General features: G+C 42.4%; 1 protein-coding gene across 11 annotated transcripts in view; it reads left to right on the top strand.

Annotated features, from left to right (window-relative positions):
• The window catches only part of LOC551706 (unconventional myosin-IXb), an 80667-nt gene that overhangs the window by 19445 nt on the left and 40397 nt on the right, over positions 1 to 20825 (top strand). For all 11 annotated transcript variants that reach the window (XM_016914569.2, XM_026443129.1, XM_016914568.2 and 8 more), the window contains one exon: positions 6541 to 7716. In XM_016914569.2, coding sequence (XP_016770058.2) covers positions 7359 to 7716 — 358 coding nt within the window. In that variant the 5' untranslated portion in view covers positions 6541 to 7358. The remainder of the gene's footprint in view (positions 1 to 6540; positions 7717 to 20825) is intronic.

The raw sequence follows: 20825 nt of genomic DNA on the forward strand, positions 1-20825 counted from the left end.
AAATTAGACGAACTTGACGCTCATCCTCGTACGAAATAATAGTAATAATAATAATAATAATAATAATAAAAGAAGAACTGGAATAATACAAGTAGTAAGGGAGGAAAAAACTGGAGAACTGGAAGAGATAATAATTTTCTCGTAATGAAGCTGTGACTGAATATCCTCCCTCGAGAAGAAAAAAAAAAAAAAGAAGAAAAGAAGAAAAAAGAAAAATCCAGTCAGCTATCCGGGCTTTAATGCGTAATTCCGTTGCGGAATTTCGGAGCGCGAGGTAAGCGTCTCCCCGCGTGATTTACGGGCGCGTTTTTTTAAATCCTCCAGATGTTGGTCAACTCACGCCACGTTTACGTTATAAAATACGATGGCCGGACACCGATGGGTCGGGTCGTGCGATTTTTCGGTGTTCATTCTCGGTCGAAGGGGGAGGGAGGGGGGGGGAGGGCGATCGATCTACGGAGAGGAGGAGTTCGCAACGGAGGGAGGCGGACCGATTCCGCGGCTTAAAATATTTTCTGCCCGATTGGGCCGCCGCGGGATTTTTCAAGCATCGATGGAAAGTCGTCCGTCTGGTCAGCGGTTTTCTATTTTTTAACGGTCCACCGGCCACGGTGACACCTGTTGCGGAGGGTGGCGGCTGCTGCTCGTGGCGGCCTGTGCGGACGAAATCTCGATCGACGTGTCATCTTATACCGACTGCTTCTCGCGCTCGGGGCTTATCTCACGCTCCGTTGCTCTTTGTTCGACGACGATCGGCTTCTCGGGATATTAACTTCTTGCTCCTTTCTTTTTATCCCCTCCTCTCCGCCGCGTGCGCAACTTTAGCCCAAAGATTAAAGCGAACGAGTCGCTCCATCCATTCTTTTCGTCGTTCCCTTTGTTATCATTCATCGATCGCAATTCGAATTTCATAGAATTCTCTTTTCGACGTTTCGTCTTATCCGATCGATAACGACGATGCGATTCGATCTCTCCCTCTCCTCCTCTCATCCTCCCCCGTGCATAGAGGCGTAAAAGACAAAAGGGAGAGGGGACATCGACGCGGAGGATTAAAGAACGTCACCACGCGTGGCTGGCAGCTTGGTTCACGCACGTTTGATGAAAGAGTGGTGGCCAGGAGTGGTTGGGTCGTTGACGAAGCTCTCGAAGACGAGGGGGCCGCGCCGAATAAAGCTCGGCCTGCGAGCGCGTCGGGAACACGGGACGGTCTTTGAAATATTCCGAGCGCGCCACGGCTTATTTATTTCCGCGTTTTCTCGAGACGTCACCGAGTCGGTGGACCAGACTCGCCAGACTCTCTCCTCTCGCCGCGTTTTTCCCTCGTCGACGTTTTCCACGAGCAGACTTAGCAAGACTGGAATTTTAATTAAGCTTTTTTCGCGATCCCCGGTTCCGGGCACGGGTCCACGGAAGAGATGCATGGTCGCGATCTAACGGGTGTCCTTGAGCCTGGCCGAGACGGCGCCAAGATTCCTCGAGGCCTGCCCCGTCGCGGCGATCGCTCCGCTCACGGAATACAAATTGCTCGTCGCCTGCCAACTTTTAATCCCACGGACTATTGCCCCGGCTAATCGACCCGCTCCTTCCACGACCTCCCTCCCCGGAAACTGAGCCCGATCCTCCTAGGAATCGAATCGGGGAGAGTTTCATTTCCTTCTTCGTCTCGTTACAATCACGACGGATTTCGGAGTGGAATTCCGTTTCAAAATTCGGAGAAAGAGTTTCGAAATCGAACAGCGCGTAGCGAAGATCCGGTTCGAGCGGATCTTGTAATTCTCGATAGTTCTCGCTCGTCTCTCCCCCTCCTCCATTGGTTTAGGGAACCTTTCCGTGACCTACGCTCTCTCCCCCTCGATCCCCCGCCCGGGGGATGCTAAGTAATAGCAGCGTAACATCACAAGGACGTCATCATCGACGCCGAGTCGGTGCACAACACGCACACTGCTTTACCGCCCGCCTCACGCATCGATGCACGATACTCTTTCCCCTCTTTTTCTCCTTTTTTCCCCTCCCTCTATCTATCTCGTCTCCCTTGATTATACACGTTACGTGTTTCGTTCCGGGCCTTCTCACGTTGCGGCCGTTTTCATCAGGCTCTTTGCTCCGATTCGAGGCAAGAATAGCCGAGTCTGAAAGTATCCGACAGGAGGATGTTCCCCATTGAAAGTATACCAAAGTCGTGCGTCGAGCCGTGCAATGGTAATTAGTTCAAAAGCGTGGGGGAAAAAAAGAAACGACAGTTGGATTGAGATAACGTTCCGTTTCATTTGTCCCCTCCTCCTCCTCTTTCTCGCGCAACGAGTTCTAACCAACTGAAAGTTTTTAATATGCGAGTAGTAGTGGAAAGTAGGATCTGTTTGTAAAAGGAAAATATGTCTACGTTAATTGATTAAAAAATCGCACCATTCCTTCGTATAATTTCTTCTCTCTTCTTTTCTCGTTGGATAAGGAACCGAGAAAAAGATCGAATAGCATCCTTAGCACGTTATCTAATCCAACGACGATAGACAGAACGAATTAATCCGAATAGAATTGATATCTGTATTCGAGATTTCGTGCATATATCGAGGGTTGGGAAAAATCCAAATTAAAATTACAATTCCATTCGATCCTGGATGATAAGGGACGGGCGCGAAAAACGGGACAAAAATCCGGATGGAGCGGTAACACGATCCCGTGGCGCGATAAGTACTTTATAATCGCCCTGCGTTCGAGAGGGTTGGTCGGTTATCCCAGGTTAGGCCCGAAGGGAGAGAAACGCGAGGGAGGTTTAAGATGATAGACGAGCCGATACGTTCCCACGCGGTCCCGCAACGATGTTCGCAGGCAACCCGTTCCGTTCGCCTCTCCACTCCTCTTCTTTTCTCGTCTGCGCGGAGTGGGCGGTTTGTAAGGCCCCGAGGGGCCCAGCCCGGGCCCTAATCACAGGCTCGTACGCCCTCGCTCGTACGCACAACGTGTACACGCGTATTTCTTAAACATTCGCGAAGGGCGAATGTCCTCTCTCGTTCTTCCTCTCCCATCCCATCCCCTCCCCTCCCCTCTTCCTTCCCGAGGCTAAAAAACCCAGTGTTGCGAACGTTGTTAAATGCACGCTGTTAACTCTATCCCCTTCCACCCATCGATTTCCAACCCTTTCGTGCGCGCCGCATCACCCTCCTCTTCCCACCCGTTCCTTTTTTCTCTTCTTTCCTCTCTCCCCTTTGCTCCTCCGCTATCTTAATCCCAACTGTGCCTTCCTTCTTCTCTTTCCTTCTCCGCCGCTGGTATTATTCACTCGTTTTCCCTCCCATTTTCCACGATCGTCCTCCTTCTTTTTTTTGTTCCTCTTCTTCTTTTTTTCACGAGGACACGTGTCGTACACTATATATATATGTATATAATGGCTTTATGATATTACGATAGAGAATTCAATCAAAATTCTCTCTAGTACTTTTTATTTTTTCCTTCCCTTAATTTCCGCGGAGCGTTTCGTACATTTTACAGGTTGTCGTACATTTTCTCGGTTTCCTTCTCACTTTCTTATTCCTCCTCCTGCGCTATCTCCCACGAGGGAGGGAGGGAGCAGGATGCGCGTGTCCGCGTTGCATATTATATGCCCGCAACGGAGCGATACACGCGCGATTTACACGCACACGGGCGGGGAACGGGTTTACACGCTCGGCGAAATAAAATTATCGCGAGCGCTTTACGTTCTAAGGTAAATCTTCTCGGAAGGGGGGGGGGGGAGGGAGGGCGAGCGGTTAAGCTAAGTTTCGCGTGGCCAGTCCTCTCTTTACTGCCGAGCCGGTATCGATTTACGAGAATCGAGAAACCTCTCGCCTCGTCCCCTCGACTTTCCATTATTATTCGAAATTAGAGACGAATATTTTTCGAATCGGTTATGTAATAGGCGAGGAGGAGAGAAATTCAGCTCGTTCTTCGATTTTTATTCTTCTAAACGAAATTGTATTTAAATGATTATTTATTCCTGGAGAATAATACATAAAAATTAAGAGAAAGGTGACAGGTGATATAGAAATAACGAATAGAAAATACGACGAATTACATTGATTGTTTGTTTTAACTTAATCTTGTAAATTGTAAGCATGCGATTGAACTGCTCGACGAGTTGAATCTCGCCTCTGAAAAATTCGTCTTTGAATTCTTGCAAAAAAAGAACAATTGGAACGGCAGGTGGAAAAATTAAGAATCCCGCGTATTGCTCGACGGAAGAAGAAAGGGAGGGAGTTTCGTCTCGGAATAATCGGGGAGACGGGGGGGAAAATATGGATCACGGAGCATAGCTGGGATAGACGATCTTCGCCGCTCATCGCCCGCGGGACTTGCAAAGGCAAAGGACGAAATTTATCGCGCGCTAATGCGCTTTAAACTCATTGGACGTAAATTTATCAGACGGTCGTGAGGTTCCCGCGCTGTCGCCGCGGGCTCCGCTTTTCGACGTTGCGAAGCAGAGGCGAGGTCAGAGAAGCATAAGCAGACGAGAGAGAGAGAGAGAGTATATTAACTCGTCAACGATCGAGTGTCGTGCATTTTTGAATTTTTTTTGTAAACCCGCGAAGTGAAACAATCGTATAATTAACGTAACGAACGAGCATAGATCGAAACACGTTGTTTTCGAGAAGTTGAAGAAATCGTGACGAATAATCCATTGAAATATATTTAAAAAATAGAAGAAGGCGAATTATTATTCCGATTTTTCGATCTTATATTTTATAAAAGAGGATCCGGATTAGTATATTATTTTCACGAAATTTCACGACGTGCTACGACGTATTATTGCGCTCGATCGACGATTCCTGTCGAGCAATTTATAAAACGAAAATAAAAAGCAATTTCGTGCGTCCGTGGAAGGCGTCCCTCGGCGATTTACGAGGATTCGGGGTTGATTGGCCGGTTAGATTTCGTGGGAGATAGGCAAAGGAAGGCATCGATTCGAATGGAACGAACGGTTTCCTGGTGTCGGAGATTCCGATCTCGATCTTTATTCGTGTATCGAACTACCGGTGGGTCCCTCGATCCCGCGAACGGGATCCACCAATACTGTAATTCACCGTGGGTGGCACGTGTCGAGTCACCGTCGAGTTCCCTCTTCTTCATCGCGATGTTTATGCACCGCGGTTTAAAGCGACGTCCACAGCGACGATCGAACGTGTCACGACTCCTATGGGACTTTCTGATTAATGTTTCCTCGCGATAACGAAGCGGCCTGGATTAACCGTCCAGGTAACGGTATGCATCTTCGTGGGAAGAGCCGAGATCGAGAGAGAGAGAGAGAGAGTTTAAAACGTTTAATTCGAAAAAAGGATATCGAGGAATATTTGAAAAAAAATCAGTGTGGAGATCAATGATGGATGTGTTCGAGGAACTTGGATCTTCGGTGTAAATTATTCGATTATTGCGAGATTTTAAAAAATTTATACCATCTTTTCCTTTCAACCTAGAAGAAATGATTAATAACGGAGTTTCAACCTTTGATTGTCGAACGAATAACAAATTTTTCTCAACTTGGAAACTAATTAATTACATCTTTAACATTTTTTTTTTATCAACGCGGAGATAATTAATTAATTTTCAATGTTGTTTAAAATTGCGAAAATGATTCGAATTATCCTTTCGTGTACGTTGTGCACGATTCTTAAGATATCGAGGAAGATTCCGTGAACGACAATAATGTTTATCGACGATGAGGCAGGATTAAAGCAAGGTGACGGCACGTTCGCGTGTCGTGGGATCGTCAATGCTACCTACCTTGTCGGATTACCCTTCCACTCGAATCGACGGCGTGTTGTTTGTTAATTAATAGCCTAACTTAATTTTATATTTCTCCCGGTAATATCGCAAAGCAGAGGCTAATCTTTCTTCGAAAACCTCGGAACGAGTTTGGCTTGTTTTTCGTGCAACCTCGTCGATTATTGGCCCAACTTTTTCGAAAAAAATACACGCACAGGATTATAGAGGAGGGAAAGGAAAATTATTCGATACACGTGTACTTTCGAATCGACGAAAGAATTATTTATCGATATGATAAATAGCCACGAGATTGGAAACGTTCGAGGAAGAAGAAGAAGAAAAAAGAAAAAAAATAAGTAAAACACGCGCGTCCTGATTCAATGGAAATATCGTATCGTTGTAACGATGGTGGTAACGGGATCGTTAATATGTTTATTGTTGGCCAACCCTCTAAAATGGAAATGGCCGCGCTATTAAATCGTGCCGTTGTCTCCCATAATCCCATGAATATCAGCTATAACTCTTGGCGCCCACGTTGTTTTATTCGTGTCTCATAAACGAGGAAATGTATCAATTTCCACGCTGGGAGAAGGGAGGAGGAGGGGGATTCGAAGTTATCCCATTATTAATCGAAATCGTTGTATCTTTATTTCGTTGATGAAACGAAAGAGAAAAAAATAAAAGATTTCTCAACAATTGTTCGCTCAACCTCCAATTTTATTGCGAATATTAAAAAAAGAAAAGAAAGAAAAAGAAAGGAAACGATAATTCTCTCCCTCTTACTAACATTCTCTTTCTATTTTCCAGGGCATCCGGAGCGCATAGCTGTCGCCTCGACTGGAAGGACGAAAATGGGCCGGAAATGCGCGAAACGTAAGCGATATCCCACCTCGGAGCCAGCCTCGAAAAGTGGTAGCTTCTTGACGCGATCAACGGGGAAATCATCGAATCACGGGCGAAAGGGTGGCGAGAGAGGTCGGATCGGATGAAAGTCGGCTGCGATCGAGATCGATCCGATCGATCCACCCCTCTTGGGAGGAGGGGGTGGGGAGAGGCGACGATCGATTTCACGAAGAGATACAATCGGGCGCGGATGCGTTCGAATTCGAGCCACGTAGCAGCCGCCAATCGGGGAGCTGCTCCTCGAGGAAATCTTTGAGGCTTTGGACTATCATTCGAGTGGGTGGGCGGTGTGGATGCTTTCGTAACCAATAAACCGATCCGCCTGGGTTCGATTCAATTAGCGGTTCCAAGAGGAATCGAAGAGCCTTTCCTCCTTTCCACCCTTGTTGGGGGGAGGGGAGGAGAAAAAAGAAGGAAGAAAGGTCGACGAGTCACGAGGCGATGGAGAGAGCCTTTGGATGGCCCGCTTCGCGACAAAATCCCATTGATCGATGAGACGAGATCTCATTAAGGGCGCGCCTCTTTCGAGGGTGACAAGTATCGAGGAGGTAGGCCGTCACTCGCGCCGCGGAGAATTAACCGTTGACCCGTGAATAAGAGGAGGAGGGCGAATACGACGAACGAGAGAGAGAGAGAGAGGACCGTTTCGCGCGAAACACAGGTCGAGACACGTTTGCTGGCCGATTAGAAACGGTTTTCTGAGGCAAAGGGCCGAGATTAATATGTGCTTTGGACGAGTGCCGCGAGCTGAAAATTGCCAGACCGGCGTGAACACCGACGACAGCTGTCGAAAGGAAGACGGGGGGATCGTCGAGCTGTGTTGGTGGTCCTGCACCGCGGGGATGGGTATGCTGTTGCCCGACGAGACTTACGAGGAACGTTCCTCGTCCTCGAGACGTAGCTCGTGCCCCAACGTTCTCGCGGATATCGACGAGGTCGAGGCGGCCAAGGCTTTGGCCGCGTTCAGAAAGTGCGACGAGTTCCTCAAGAGGCACGGGATCAGGCCCGAGTTCTTCTGCAGGCACAGGGAACGTTTGGCGCTGCAGACTTGGCTGTTGCAGAGATCCAAGCTCTCCTCCGGTGAGTATTTTCTCGTCCCCTCTTTCCTCGAAACGAAACGAGAATTTATGTTAAATTACGTAATTCCTTTCGGTGAACGAACGTGTTTTTTTTTTAAATTGTTTCGCAGAATATAGATTTATAGAAACGAACGTGGAGAATCGATACTCTTTTTTTCGATATTAAATATCCTGCGTATCACTTTGTGATTAGTATAATAAAAGAATAATTTTTAGAATCGCGAGAGAGGAAAATAAATCCATAACGTTGACATTTATTTCGCAGAAATCTAAATTCTAGAAGAGAACATAAAAATTGATATTTTTTTTTTGTTATCAGTTGTTTGTGATTAAGAATAAAAGCAATGGAATTAGGAGAGAAGAGAATAAGTATCCGGAGGACGATAAATCTTATCCCATAATATTGTTTTGCAGAAATCTAGATTCTAGATATCGAAACGTAAAAATTGATATTCTTTTTTCATATCTGTTTCGATATCTTTTATAAATATCAATTATCTTATATAATATCAATTTGTAATTTAAGAATAAAAGAATAGTTCGTTCTTTTTTTTATCGCGAGAAAAGAAACTAACTCTGGATAAATTTCATACAACGAACGAGCATAAAAATCGATATTATTTTTCTATCTTAACATTTTATAAATATCATCATGAATTGGCAATTAAAGGATAAAAGTTAGACTCTCCCGTGAGAGGGAAATAGCTGAATCCAGGGGAGGAGGAAATAAGTATCTGGAGGATAAATCGCATCCCATAACGTTGATTGAACGCGGGTTCCACTTTATGGGACTTTATGGGATAGGGATCGCGATGCACCTGGCCGGCGCGAAGGGTTCGCGTTCCCCCGTAATAGATTTACGTGGAAGGAACGAACAATCGCGGATGACAATTTACGGTGGAGGGGGGAAGGAGGGGAAGGGAGAGCCGGGCACGGTCTCGTTTGAAGTTGCGCCATGCATTCGAAAATAGGAGCCGTTCAATTGACCGATCGGGGGGGACCATTTAAATCGACGTTTCTCGTTACTTTCACCGACGGTTATTTTGTTGTAGCGGTTTTTTCGCGCAATGAAACGCGTCGTTCTGGTAATTGGATATACCTCTTTCCAAAAATTTACGCCGACGTAAAAACCTGATTTCCCTTGGATTTATTATTACACGCGCCTCGAATCCGGCTTTTTCTTCCCTCCAATCTTTAAATTATTCTTGAGAAATCTTGGAATCTGATCTAGGTAATTAAAATTTCTAACGATATTTTAAGATTTCGCGTTTATTTGACGGATTTAAGAATCGCGAATATCACGTTCGAGAATAATTTCTCGTTAACGGATATATCGAGAATAAAAATCAAAATTATCATTATTGGATAATAATACTCTTCGTTATTCTCCGATGAATCAATAAATTATCTCGAAAAGAATTTTAATCCCAAACCACATGTATTCGAAACATTAAGGCCACTAACTTTTTTTCGTTTTCGAAGTTTCGCGCCGATTTAACGTCGAATCAAAACGATTCGTGACCTTTTTTCTCGATCGCGATTAGGGACGACAATAAATTCTAGTTTCTAGTTTTCACGGCGACCGAGCTCAATATCATCCTGAAAACTCACCCTAATTCAGCGTTCGTCGATTTTTAGCCTGGCCAAAAACAAGACCGTCCAATCGATATATATACATATACATACACGCAAGGGTGAACGGCTCGTGCATCCTCTCTTTGATGTTAATTTCGATTTCGAGGGAGGGAGTAACGGCGATAATTTCGTTAGCTGGCCGTACTTAACGATCGCGGGCCCGTGAAACGTGGAAATTTCGCAGTCCGCGCCACGCTAGACTAGCGGAGGGCATTAATTTTTGTTTTTAACGAGCTTTACGTATTTATGCAGCGAGCCGCATTAGCGCAATTGATTTAATGCAGGGCATTAATCGAGCCCCCGTTCAACACCGTGTAAATTATGATTGGAAAAGTTCATTTGTCCCCCCCTCCCCCCTCTCTCCTTCTGTTATTGTCAATGTGGCAACTATCCTCTATCGATTAGATTTTACACCAATTTGCCGCGATTGTTTGTCGTTTGTAAATTCTTTTTTTTGTTTTTTGGTTTTCACTTGACGAAATCTGCGATTAATATAATATTAGGAAGGGAGAAGAGTTTTGATTCGAACAATCGGATTGGATTTAATTCATTCGAATTCGAAAATTGTTGCGTTCTTTTCCTCAAGGATGATTAAAGAAAACAGGTGGGAAAAAAGTAATTTATTTGCGCAAAGAGACGAGATTTTTGCGTCTTTTTGCAACGATAATTGTGAAAATCGTCGCTCGAGAAAAAGAAAGCAATAAAATTTTGTGTGATTGTAAATAAAAAAAGAAAAAATCTCGGATATGTTTTGTCTGTTAGATATTCCTGTATTTTATATCTTGCATCCGTGAAGAGGATAAATTTTTTATTTAATCTTTAGATTTTTCCAAACGAGCTTCAAAATTATTGCCATCGCTTGGATCGAGCGTTTTAACAAAACAAACAATTCTCGCTTGGCCGATACCAATATTAAGTTTTTTAAATACTATCCTCGAATTACACGTAAGAATGTGGAGATAAAGTTTGCGGCGGAGCAAAAATGTAATTAAACCATGAAGAATGCAGGTCACGTTCCTATGGTTTCGCGTTTTTATGCGTAGAAATTTAATCCGAATGGATTACGCTACGAACGCGGTGGATTTCGCGCGGAAACGCATCCACTTCCGGTCTTGCGTTAAAAGATGCGCCTCTGCTTGCTTGACCAATGCGACTTTTGACAAGTTTTACATATATATATATATGAAATTAATTTTTTAAACTCCATCAGGAGTTTGAATCCTTTCATATATTTTACGATACGAATTTTTTCTTTCACGTTAGGATAAAAAATATTTGGTAGAATTACGAAGTCGTTATGAATTTTTAAAAATATTCGATTGAAAATTCGTCGCTGTTTAGAAAAGAAATTATATTCCAAACGACGAAACATGTATTTTTAAGTGATAAAAGTATTTTAAAGTGATAAAAATTATTATTACACTAGAAATATTTATAAATTATAAAAATTTGCTCCATCTATTTAATTATGTTCGACAAAATTCTTTCAAATGGAATAAAAAAAAAGAAATCAAATTCGTTAAAAAAAGATAAAATTGTATCCGAATCATCCAACAAATTTATATATATATTTATATATATATTTATATATTTCGCGTGATATTTTCTACGCAATTCTATTCCACGTAAAATCGTCAATATTTATGTTCTCACAGAAACGAACGTACATATATAATTTTCCTCGTCGATATTACTAATTCGAAAATAATAACAATGAATCGAATCATAACAAGTCGAGGCGTAACGAGGCGTCGAACGAGACACATTCGTTCGTTCGTTCGGCAAATTATTGGGCTCGACACCTCGGCCCATTACGCACCGTGTTTCGAGCAAGCGTCAGTTTAAGAGGCGCGCTCTTACATCATCGTCCCGGTTAAACGTATCGGAGTGCTAGTTGAACGCGTTACCATTCGCAATAATCTCGTCTGACGCGCAGGGAGAACGGTATAGCGGAAAGTAGTGTAGTGCGTGTTGTTTAAAATGGCTCCTTTCCTGGCGGACGTACGTATTAGTGTTAACAACTTGTGCATCATCCGTACTGACAGTGCATACACGCTAAATTTCCCATTCTGGCCGCGTCCCTCTCGATGTTCACGGGACGATGTGCACTCGCGTTATCATAAATTATTATCATTTTGTCGCGAATAGATAAATCGAGAGTGCAAACGAACGAGATTATTATTAAAACGCGTGCATAAATTGGCGAGGGCCCTTTATCCATCATCCCGTTTCATCTTTGATACCGTTTCGAAATAAATATTAACAAAAGTGCGCAGCGAGGAAGTGTTTGCATTGGGTAAAATTCAGCTGAACCGATGATCTCATCTAACGAATTACGTACCAGATGCGCAGTACTGTAGCGAAACATTTTTTTGCGTACAAGATTGTATACAAGATTCCGACAACAGTGTTGAGTCGAGGCTTATCTATTAGAATAGGATAGATAATATTTTACGCAGTTTTTCATTTCAATGCAAGGACATATATGTCTGTAGGTTAGATTAGATTATTCTCATTCAATTTTTCATTTCAATATATGGATATATATCTGTTAGGTTAAGGTAGAATATATATATCTGTTAGGATATATATAGGTTAGGTTAAATTATTCAACAGCGCAAAAGTGAGTGAGACTTATATATTAGAATATTTTACGCAATTTTTCATTTCAAAACGGATATATATCTATAGGTTAGATTAGATTATTCAACAGTGCGAAAGTGTTGAGACTTTATCTATTAGAATAGACGAGTATTTTACGCAGTTTTTCATTTCAATACACGGATATATATCTGTAGAGTAGATTAAATTATTCTCATTCAGTTTTTCATTTCAATACACGTATATATATCTATAGGTTAGGTTAGATTATTCAAAAGTGCAAAAGAGTTGAGTTGAGGCTTATATAGAGAATAGACGAATATTTTACGCAGTTTTTCATTTCAATACATGGATATATATCTGTAGTTTAGATTAGATTATTCTCATTCAATTTTTCATTTCAATACATGGACATATATCTGTATATTACATTAGATTATTCTCATTCAGTTTTTCATTTCAATACAGGGATATATATCTATAGGTTAGGTTAGATTATTCAATAGTCCGAAAGTGTCGAATTGAGACTTGTCTTATTAGGATAAAAAAGTATTTTACGCAATTTTTTATTTCAATATACGGATATATATCTGTAGATTGGGTTAGATTATTCTCATTCAGTTTTTTATTTCAATACACGGATATATATATATCTATATAACCTATATATATATATAATCTATATCTATAGGTTAAGTTAGATTATTCAAGAATGCGAAAGTGTTGAGACTTGTCTTATTAAAATAGACAAGTATTTTACGCAGTTTTTCATTTCAATACACGAATATATATATCTATAGGTTAGGTTAGATTATTCTTTTTCTATGGAGATTTTTCCCTTTGTAATCTCGTTCACGTTGCACTGTTTGATAGATCCTATAAGATAGATAACCTGTAAGATAAATAAGAATAGTTCGTTTTTTAAACTTTTCTTTTTCAATAGGTCTGAACTATCGAATCATCCGGTCCGCTCATCTTTCCAAACTCGCCGCTCCTTTCAACGACTCTCCCTTCGACAACATCTGGACGTCAAAACCCCTCTCAAGATCTGGTGATATCTGTGTCCGAATAATCGGATCCTCCTGTTCGCGGATTAAAATAAAATTAGCCTCTAGTTAAAATTTCGAGTATCGGGCCGAGATTATTTTCGAGAGGATCTCGAGAGTAGATTAATACGTATTCGCATCGTGTTGTAAGTATCAGCCATGATTCCCCGTTTCTATTGGAAAGAAAATGGAAACGGTCGATTACCCGCGCGGAATACGCAATTACGAGTAAATTCCGGCGGTGATGCCCGCTTGTTTCCCCGAATCAGGATATAAAGGGCGCGTAATTGCGGGTACGGAATTACACCGTGTTTTATAATCAACGCGGGGGCGTGCATCCGGACAATCGGCCAAATTAACGTTTACCGGCCTCGAATTGCGTTTTATCATATTAATCGTGGAAACACGCGTACGAATACGGACAAAAATCGCTTTTTATCCCCCTCCTCCTATCGTATTTTCCAATCTCGATTTACGCTCATCCCTTCATAATCAGGGCTATTGATCCCCGTTTAGATTATTTTGCAAATTTTTCCCGTAGACTCTTGTTAATCGTTGTCGATCATTCCCAATTCTTCTAACAGCGAGTTCTATTGAAAAATTGGCAACGCACTAGAGAAAATTTTCCCATCTCTCGATTCATTTTCATTTTCATGAGAATCATCGAATGTATCGTTATCATGGAATTCCATTACGCAGATTTTTCTCTCAGATTCGCTAATTCGTTGTTAACCATTATTAATCGTTTTCATTTCCAGTTAATTAACCCCTGGCAACGAGATTCCATCGAAAATTGGCCGTATTGGTTAATAGATGCAATTGCTCCGATTCGATGAAGATATATTAAAAAAGAAAAGGACTATAGTCTCCTCGGAAATGGAAAACCACCATCTTTTTCCGGAGAAGATTTTTCGGTCGAACTTTCTTCTTTAGAAGTTGTTTCCATTCGTCATCGTCTCGGCGTTGTATCGCGTCAGCAAGCGAGACGCGGGCAGAATCGCGACAGAATTCGAGTCGCGGTGATAAACGCGGTAAGAAACATCCAAGATACATTCCGGAAAAGAAGTTTGATAAAGGATAGGGCAATTTCACGCCGTGCTTTCCGTTCAAGAATCGTCGCCGTGCTCGAAACGTTTACGGAATTTGTATCAGAATAAGTTCACCGTTATTGCTCGTTAATTATGCAACGATGATCGATTCGACGCGGTTGAGGAGGAACGGTTCGAGGTTATAGCGATAATGATTTTTCGTTTGCTTTTTACAAAGTGTCGGCCATGCGTGGAATTCCACGCACTTGCGTGCGTAGAGGCCATCGATTATGGAATATTATTATTATTATTATTATTATCATCATGAGCTTGTATCAGGTGTATCTCTTGATTTCAGAGAATTGCCGAGTGACATTAACATTCTATTTTCGCATAGTGAATTAAATTTAGTAAATGTGGTGATTAATTTAAATTATAATCCATGGGTATAATAATATGTACGTATATATATATATATTTTGTTGTTCCACGTGTAATTCAATTATAGGGATGATATAGATAAATGTAGATAAATGTAGATAAATGTAGATTATACGTGGAGGTAATAATTAGGTTCGTTAAACATTTAGTAATTAAAATAAAATGATAATCAGATTTATCAAATATTCAGCTGTATCGTTAGATCGTTGGATATGAAATGGCCGATCCCGGGTGTAAAACAATAATATTTGCCAAATTTCTCTTCTTCTCCTCCCTTCGGATAAGATCGAATCGATCGAATCAACCTTTCCTTTCCAACGAAATACATTTCGGATATTCGCATGAATCTGTTCCTATTTCCTCCTCTGTTTAGAACTTCAATTCAATCGTGTTGCCGTCTGCCAACCAAAAGCATGCAATTTTTCGAATAATTTTATTTATCCGGGTGAACAAGCGATTCCCTTGGAGCGGACGATCAGCCTAATTGGAGGATTTGGCGATCGGCAATCAAAGACAATAATGCAGATTCGTGAAACGGCCACGTAAACTTACATCGGTGGCCTGCGTGAGTGGTGGATCCGTGTAATTAGCGTGCTCCCCGGTAATGAAGCTCCCATTATAGGCCGGGTCGTCGGTTAATTAGGTTGCACGTTTGATTTATCGCGATCGTGAGGTGTGGCGGATGGCGTCGCCTCCCTCCCGTTCAAACATCGACGAAAACACAAAAGAGCCGTTTGTCCCGTAATTGAAAGCGTCGCGATCCCCCTCGGGCCTCGTTTCGATTTCTTCGCCCCCGTGGACGAGAGGACGATAAGTTACTCTCGCTTCGGTCGGTGGATGAGGCTCTGCTGCAACGCTTTCCATCTCCGAAGTGGATGAACTGAAACGAGGTGAGAGATACTTTCTGGAAAGAAAGGAAAGAAAAATAAAATGATCGAAGCTTTCGCGTGGAACGCTTCTTCACTTCGAACGATATCGTCAAAAATTTGAGACGCGTTGAAAATATTATCTACTCGATGATAATTCGTCATATTGGACGCAAAAATCAACGAAAAGTTTTCAAAATTTATTTTTCCTTGGTTTTCCTTGAAAACTTAGGAATCGCAATGGAAATTATAGTTATAGGAGGTTGAATGAATCGCTGACTCGTTGAGAAGGCGTGCAAAAATAAATTTCCATTCTACGAAACAAGACACGTAAACGAAAGAAATAATACTTGGAGGAGGAGGGAAGAGGAGGAAAAAATTTGGCAAATTGATCGAGTGACGAAAAGGAAACGTGGTTGGCCGGTGCACAACAGGTCTTGAATTCGACTTAACTACGCGCGATAAATCATCGCGTGGCGGTCCCTGTACGTCGCTGAAGGCTCTAGGCGTCGGTATCGCGCGCGCGCGTTTATTCCTACATTTATTCGGGCAAATATATGGGCGGGCATTTATTATGAAAATTGATATTTCGAGCGGAGGGGCGGGACCGTTTGACGGTGTCTCGCGCGTCGCGTCCACCAACCGAGACGAATAAAATCAATTTCCGGGTCCATTGAGCGTCGGCTATGCCTGCTCGACGCGCGGAAGGATGCACGTGACCGCCTTTCCGACGCGTCGATACGCTTTTATAATAATTTATCGCAGCTTCCGTCCCTTTGTCGTTTCGCGTTATCGTAATCGGCTCGACGCTCGATTCCTGATCAGTCGAGGGATTTTCATCTCGATTAACCCATCCGAGTGGTCGTGTCGTAACGCGGGATGTTCGTAATTTGAAAGGAGAGAAAAGTAAGAAATAGGAAAACAGGTCGTAATTTTGGAATGGGAATAGGCAATAATTGTTTATGAAATAATTTTTCGATTTTCTCGTAAAAATTAAGGGATAACGAGTATACTCAGATTCTTTCTTTTTTTTTTAAATTTGTATCTAATATGGGTCGTTTCAAATTTTATCACTTCGAATGTAATTCGATGAAAGTGAAAGATTAATTCTCTATTGCATTCAGTTCCCAATTAATGGGAATTTAAAATTCGAAGATGTGCATTTTGCAAAGTACATCTGTCAATGTTTTAAAAAAATAAGAATGCTGTTATTTTATTTATTTCTTTATTTACATGGCTACGCTTATTTTTAAGTATTGATTAAAACAGTATATATTTTTTTCAACTCGTAAAAATTGCATGCAATGGAGGGTTAATATGATGTAACAATAATCACGGAAAATAAATACGATTACAATAGTTAAAACAAAGTTACAGCTTTCAATATAAAATTTGAAAATATTAATTTTTCGATTTCAAATTATATCACAAAAAATGAAAGAGTATATTCGTTATACACAGCCGGTAACGTGTTAATGTTTCAATCTTTTTTAATCTATCTTAAAAAATTACGAATCCTTTTTTAATTATACGGATCACAGTTACCACCATGTATCCAATTATTTCAAACGCAATAATGCAACGAAAAAGGCGAAAGATTAATATACCGAATTAATAAATTAAAAAATTCACGCTGAATCGCTGTACATACGATTCTAGCGACGAGTCGCGTAATCGCAAATTCGATGAATTCGTCGCGTTATGTTACGTAATCTCGAAACCCGAGTATCGAGGAATCGACGTTCTGGAAACAAGAAAGGAATCGTAACCGAAACCGAGGAACACCTCATTCTTCCTATTTTAATCCTATATTAAATTGAAACACGTCGATTCGGGGGAAGCGTTTATCCTGCTCAACCAAGTGTGCATTCCGCGTGTGACCACGCGAAATAGGGATTAGTCGGATCGTGAATTATTTTAACGGCGCGGGGAGAATACGAGTATTCTATGTACAGGATTGTCGATTTCTCTTTGTTCGATTTAGTTTCGTTTCCATTGACTCGCTCGAAAAATCGAAATGGAACTTTTCTCCCACGCGAGGGAGGGAGAGAGGGATAGAGAGAGAGAGAGAGTCTTTAAATTTATCGGTGTCGGTGAATCGAGCAATTTTTCAATAAAACGAAGCTTCGTCGAGATCAGCGAAATACCGTACCGTCTTTCTTTCTTCAACAACGTTGTAAGTGGATCGTTGAAAACGATCGTTTACGAGCACAGGCACCCGTGATCACTTTTATAGGTGACATTTACGACGGATAATTACGATAGAGGAAAGGAAGAGGTAATTCGTTAATTCTTGTCGCGGATGTTTCGTTTAACGCGTTCGTATTCGATTTTTTTTTTTGCGGTACGGTTAACTTTTCCAAAAAAAAGAAAAAAAATTGGGAGAAAGAATTTTCCGGATTTTTTCTCGCATACAAGTGTCGTCGCACCGGTGAGCATCGTTATTTTTTTTTCGCCGTTTTCACATTCTATCCCTTTCGAATTTATCAAAAATCCTTTATTGGGATAATACAATATTTCGTTGTTTTTTTAACGCCCCGTCCAATGCACGAATTGGAATAGAAAATTAGTTTTGCAAATGTTTTGTTTGCCGAAAGAAGGAACGAGTGTTTGTGTGTCGCGATCGAAGAAGAAAAAGAAGAAGAAGAAGAAGAATTTTATTCTTGGTCGGAACGAAAACGCGATGAAATAACGCGAGAAATTCTCGTGACAATCGTGTCTCGGGATAATATTGATCGAGGCCTGGAGAGGAATTAAATATTTGACGGGGACTTTTTAACTCCGGCCAGATTCTTTATTTAGCGGGCGATAACGGTGTTGGCCGAGGAGCGAGATTAAAAGTGGCGTTCGTAATTGCGCGATTAAATTACCTCCCGGTTTCTTTCGTTTCTCCGTTCAACTCCGTAAGAACCAAGAACTGGTTTAGTTTTGAAACAGATCGACCGCCAATTTCCGAGTAGATCTCTTTTCTCGTATCTCTTTCTTCCCTCCAAGTTTTCGTCACACGTATCATTTTTTCACCTACTAGAATTCACTCTGTATTTCTTTATAAATAGATAGACGAATCAAATTTTCTTCTCAATACTTCATATTTCATTTTCGTGCCAATATTCAAATTATTAGAGAAAATAATTCATCGTTGGCTCAAATTTTAAAACTATAATTCCAAGATAAGACTATTCTACGAATTTATCGCTCGTATTTATTACATCAAAATTTTTCAAAATTTCATTCGCGAGGAAAAATTATTTGTAATCGTTTCGATCGCGACCTTTAAAATACGATTCTTCGTCGAGGAGAGAAGGATCGGTTTTGGCTGTTTCTCGAAGAGTTGGAGGTTCCTTGAGGAGGGGAAAGGAAGAGAGGGTAGATGACGAGATGGAAATTTCATCGGGATTTATTAGCCACGGGAAATCGACTGGGGCCCGTAATGACCGAGGCATTACTAATGGGGAGGGCAAAAAAAGGGCGGAACTGGCCGGCAACGGCGTAACAACGGTGATGCAAAAGGGAACAAAATGCCGTCAGGTGTTGCACCCATAAATCACGCCGCGTACGTATACCCACCTTTCTCGGTCTTGGTGGTGACGTGGCACGCCGCGCGCTTCGCGCCACGTCGTTCAATCGCCACGCCGATCAATTCGATAAATAAAACATGCAACCAAGTATCGGCCATCCCTCTCCTCCCCTCCGATCATCTTAATCCGGCTCACGGTGTCCTTCCACCTCACGCGACTCCAAATTTGAAATTCGATCCTCAATCGCTCGAGAAAAAGAAAAAAAAAGAAACACGAAATATCAGAGAGATATCGTCTCTTTAATCGAAACAGCGCGATTTTTTAATAATTGCAATACAAATATTTTAGATAAAATTCCTTCTCTTCCCGAGAATTTTTCCATCTCTCTGCAAGCAGAGCTTATTGTTTCGTTTGGTCGATTTTTTCAAATTTCTATTTTCCTTGGAAAAAAAAAATCAATTTTCACACGCAATCGTAGGAGAGAGAGAGAGAAAGAAAGAGAAAAAAGAAGAGCGAGGATAATTTCGGTTTTCACGAGCGTCGACTTCATTTCCATCATCCTCCCGCCACGAAATTGCTGATTTAACGTGGCCTATGAAATATCCCGTTTCGCCAACGGCGCCCTAATGTAAATGTACGATAACCACTATAGAAGGTGTCTCTCTCTCTCTCTCTCTCTCTCGTTGTGTGCATTCACCGGACCCCCGGTGAATAGGGAGCAGACGCTCGTCCCAGTATACCCATAAATAGGTTCGCGGTGATACATTCCCCTCGTTACACGAGCCGCATTTCAAGGAAAGAATTCACACAGGTGGAGGCTCGAAATAAGGCGGAACCTTGTTGTCGAGTTTCGTAAATTCCACTCCTGCACCCCTATCTCACATATATGTATACATACACACATCACACGCTGGTTGGAAAAACGTAATCTCGATGATCGGACTCGATGATCGGAAGATGACCGGTAGCGTTTCGAGGAATCGGCGCGATAAATCGCACGCGAGCCTCTCGGTCCCGTCATCGATCAGATAAAACCCGATCGGATCGCGCGAGTCCCACGCGCAAATGTATCGCTCGCAACGTATCATTAATCAGTCGCCTATGCCCTCAGGGCGGAAAGTTTCGTCGCCCTCGATCCTCCCCCCACCGGGGACCTTATCTCGCGATTTTTAAGAAGAGGAGGGAGGGAGAAGGGAACCGTGGGGTAATTACAAGGCATTATGAGGCATCGATGCGAGCCGCGGCCTCGTTATAAATCAACAAGGATTGGCCAGCGCGGGCGAAGGACTCCTACGAAGGAGAGGAGAGGAGAGGAGAGGAGAGATAAATCACCGAGCGCCGGCCCTATACGTGTATATATATATATATATATGTGTGTATGCACTTGGAAAGAAGGGAGGAGAGGGAGGAGAAGGAGGTTTAAAGGAGGAGAGTTTTCGCATCGATCGGCCCGATTAACCGATTCGGTGCCGCGTTTTACGCCGGTTTATCGGGTTTCGAGGAGGGGGCGGCCGATGTACGGTGCCCCATTGTTGGGGCATAATTAGATCGTTGGCCCGCCGGATCCTCGGTGTATTTATTGCCTTCTATGCGCCACGCTGCAGGTGGTGGGCTCTCGCGTGTGCGCGGACACACGGGGCGAAACACGGGGCCCGGCCACGGCAAACGGCAGGCGATAACTCAGCCGGCGGGTATATAATTATCAAACTGCGTAATTGTTAATTATTGTGCCATTGTTGGCGACCGGTAATTAATGCGGTGCCAAACTCCCTCCCGGTACGCGTCTCACGCGATCGTGCGATTGATCGGCTCAGCCTTGGCCGCCGCATCCGTTCTCTCGACGATGGTGGAAAAACGGCCTCTTCCGATTTCAGAGGAGAGAGAGAGAGACTCCTTTCCGCGCAAAAATCCTTTCTTTCGAACGATAAACGAAACGAAAGAGGCGGACCGAAAAGATAAAAAGAATAATATCGTT

The sequence above is a fragment of the Apis mellifera genome, linkage group LG10 (genome assembly GCF_003254395.2).
Source record: "Apis mellifera strain DH4 linkage group LG10, Amel_HAv3.1, whole genome shotgun sequence".
Lineage (NCBI taxonomy): Eukaryota > Metazoa > Arthropoda > Insecta > Hymenoptera > Apidae > Apis > Apis mellifera.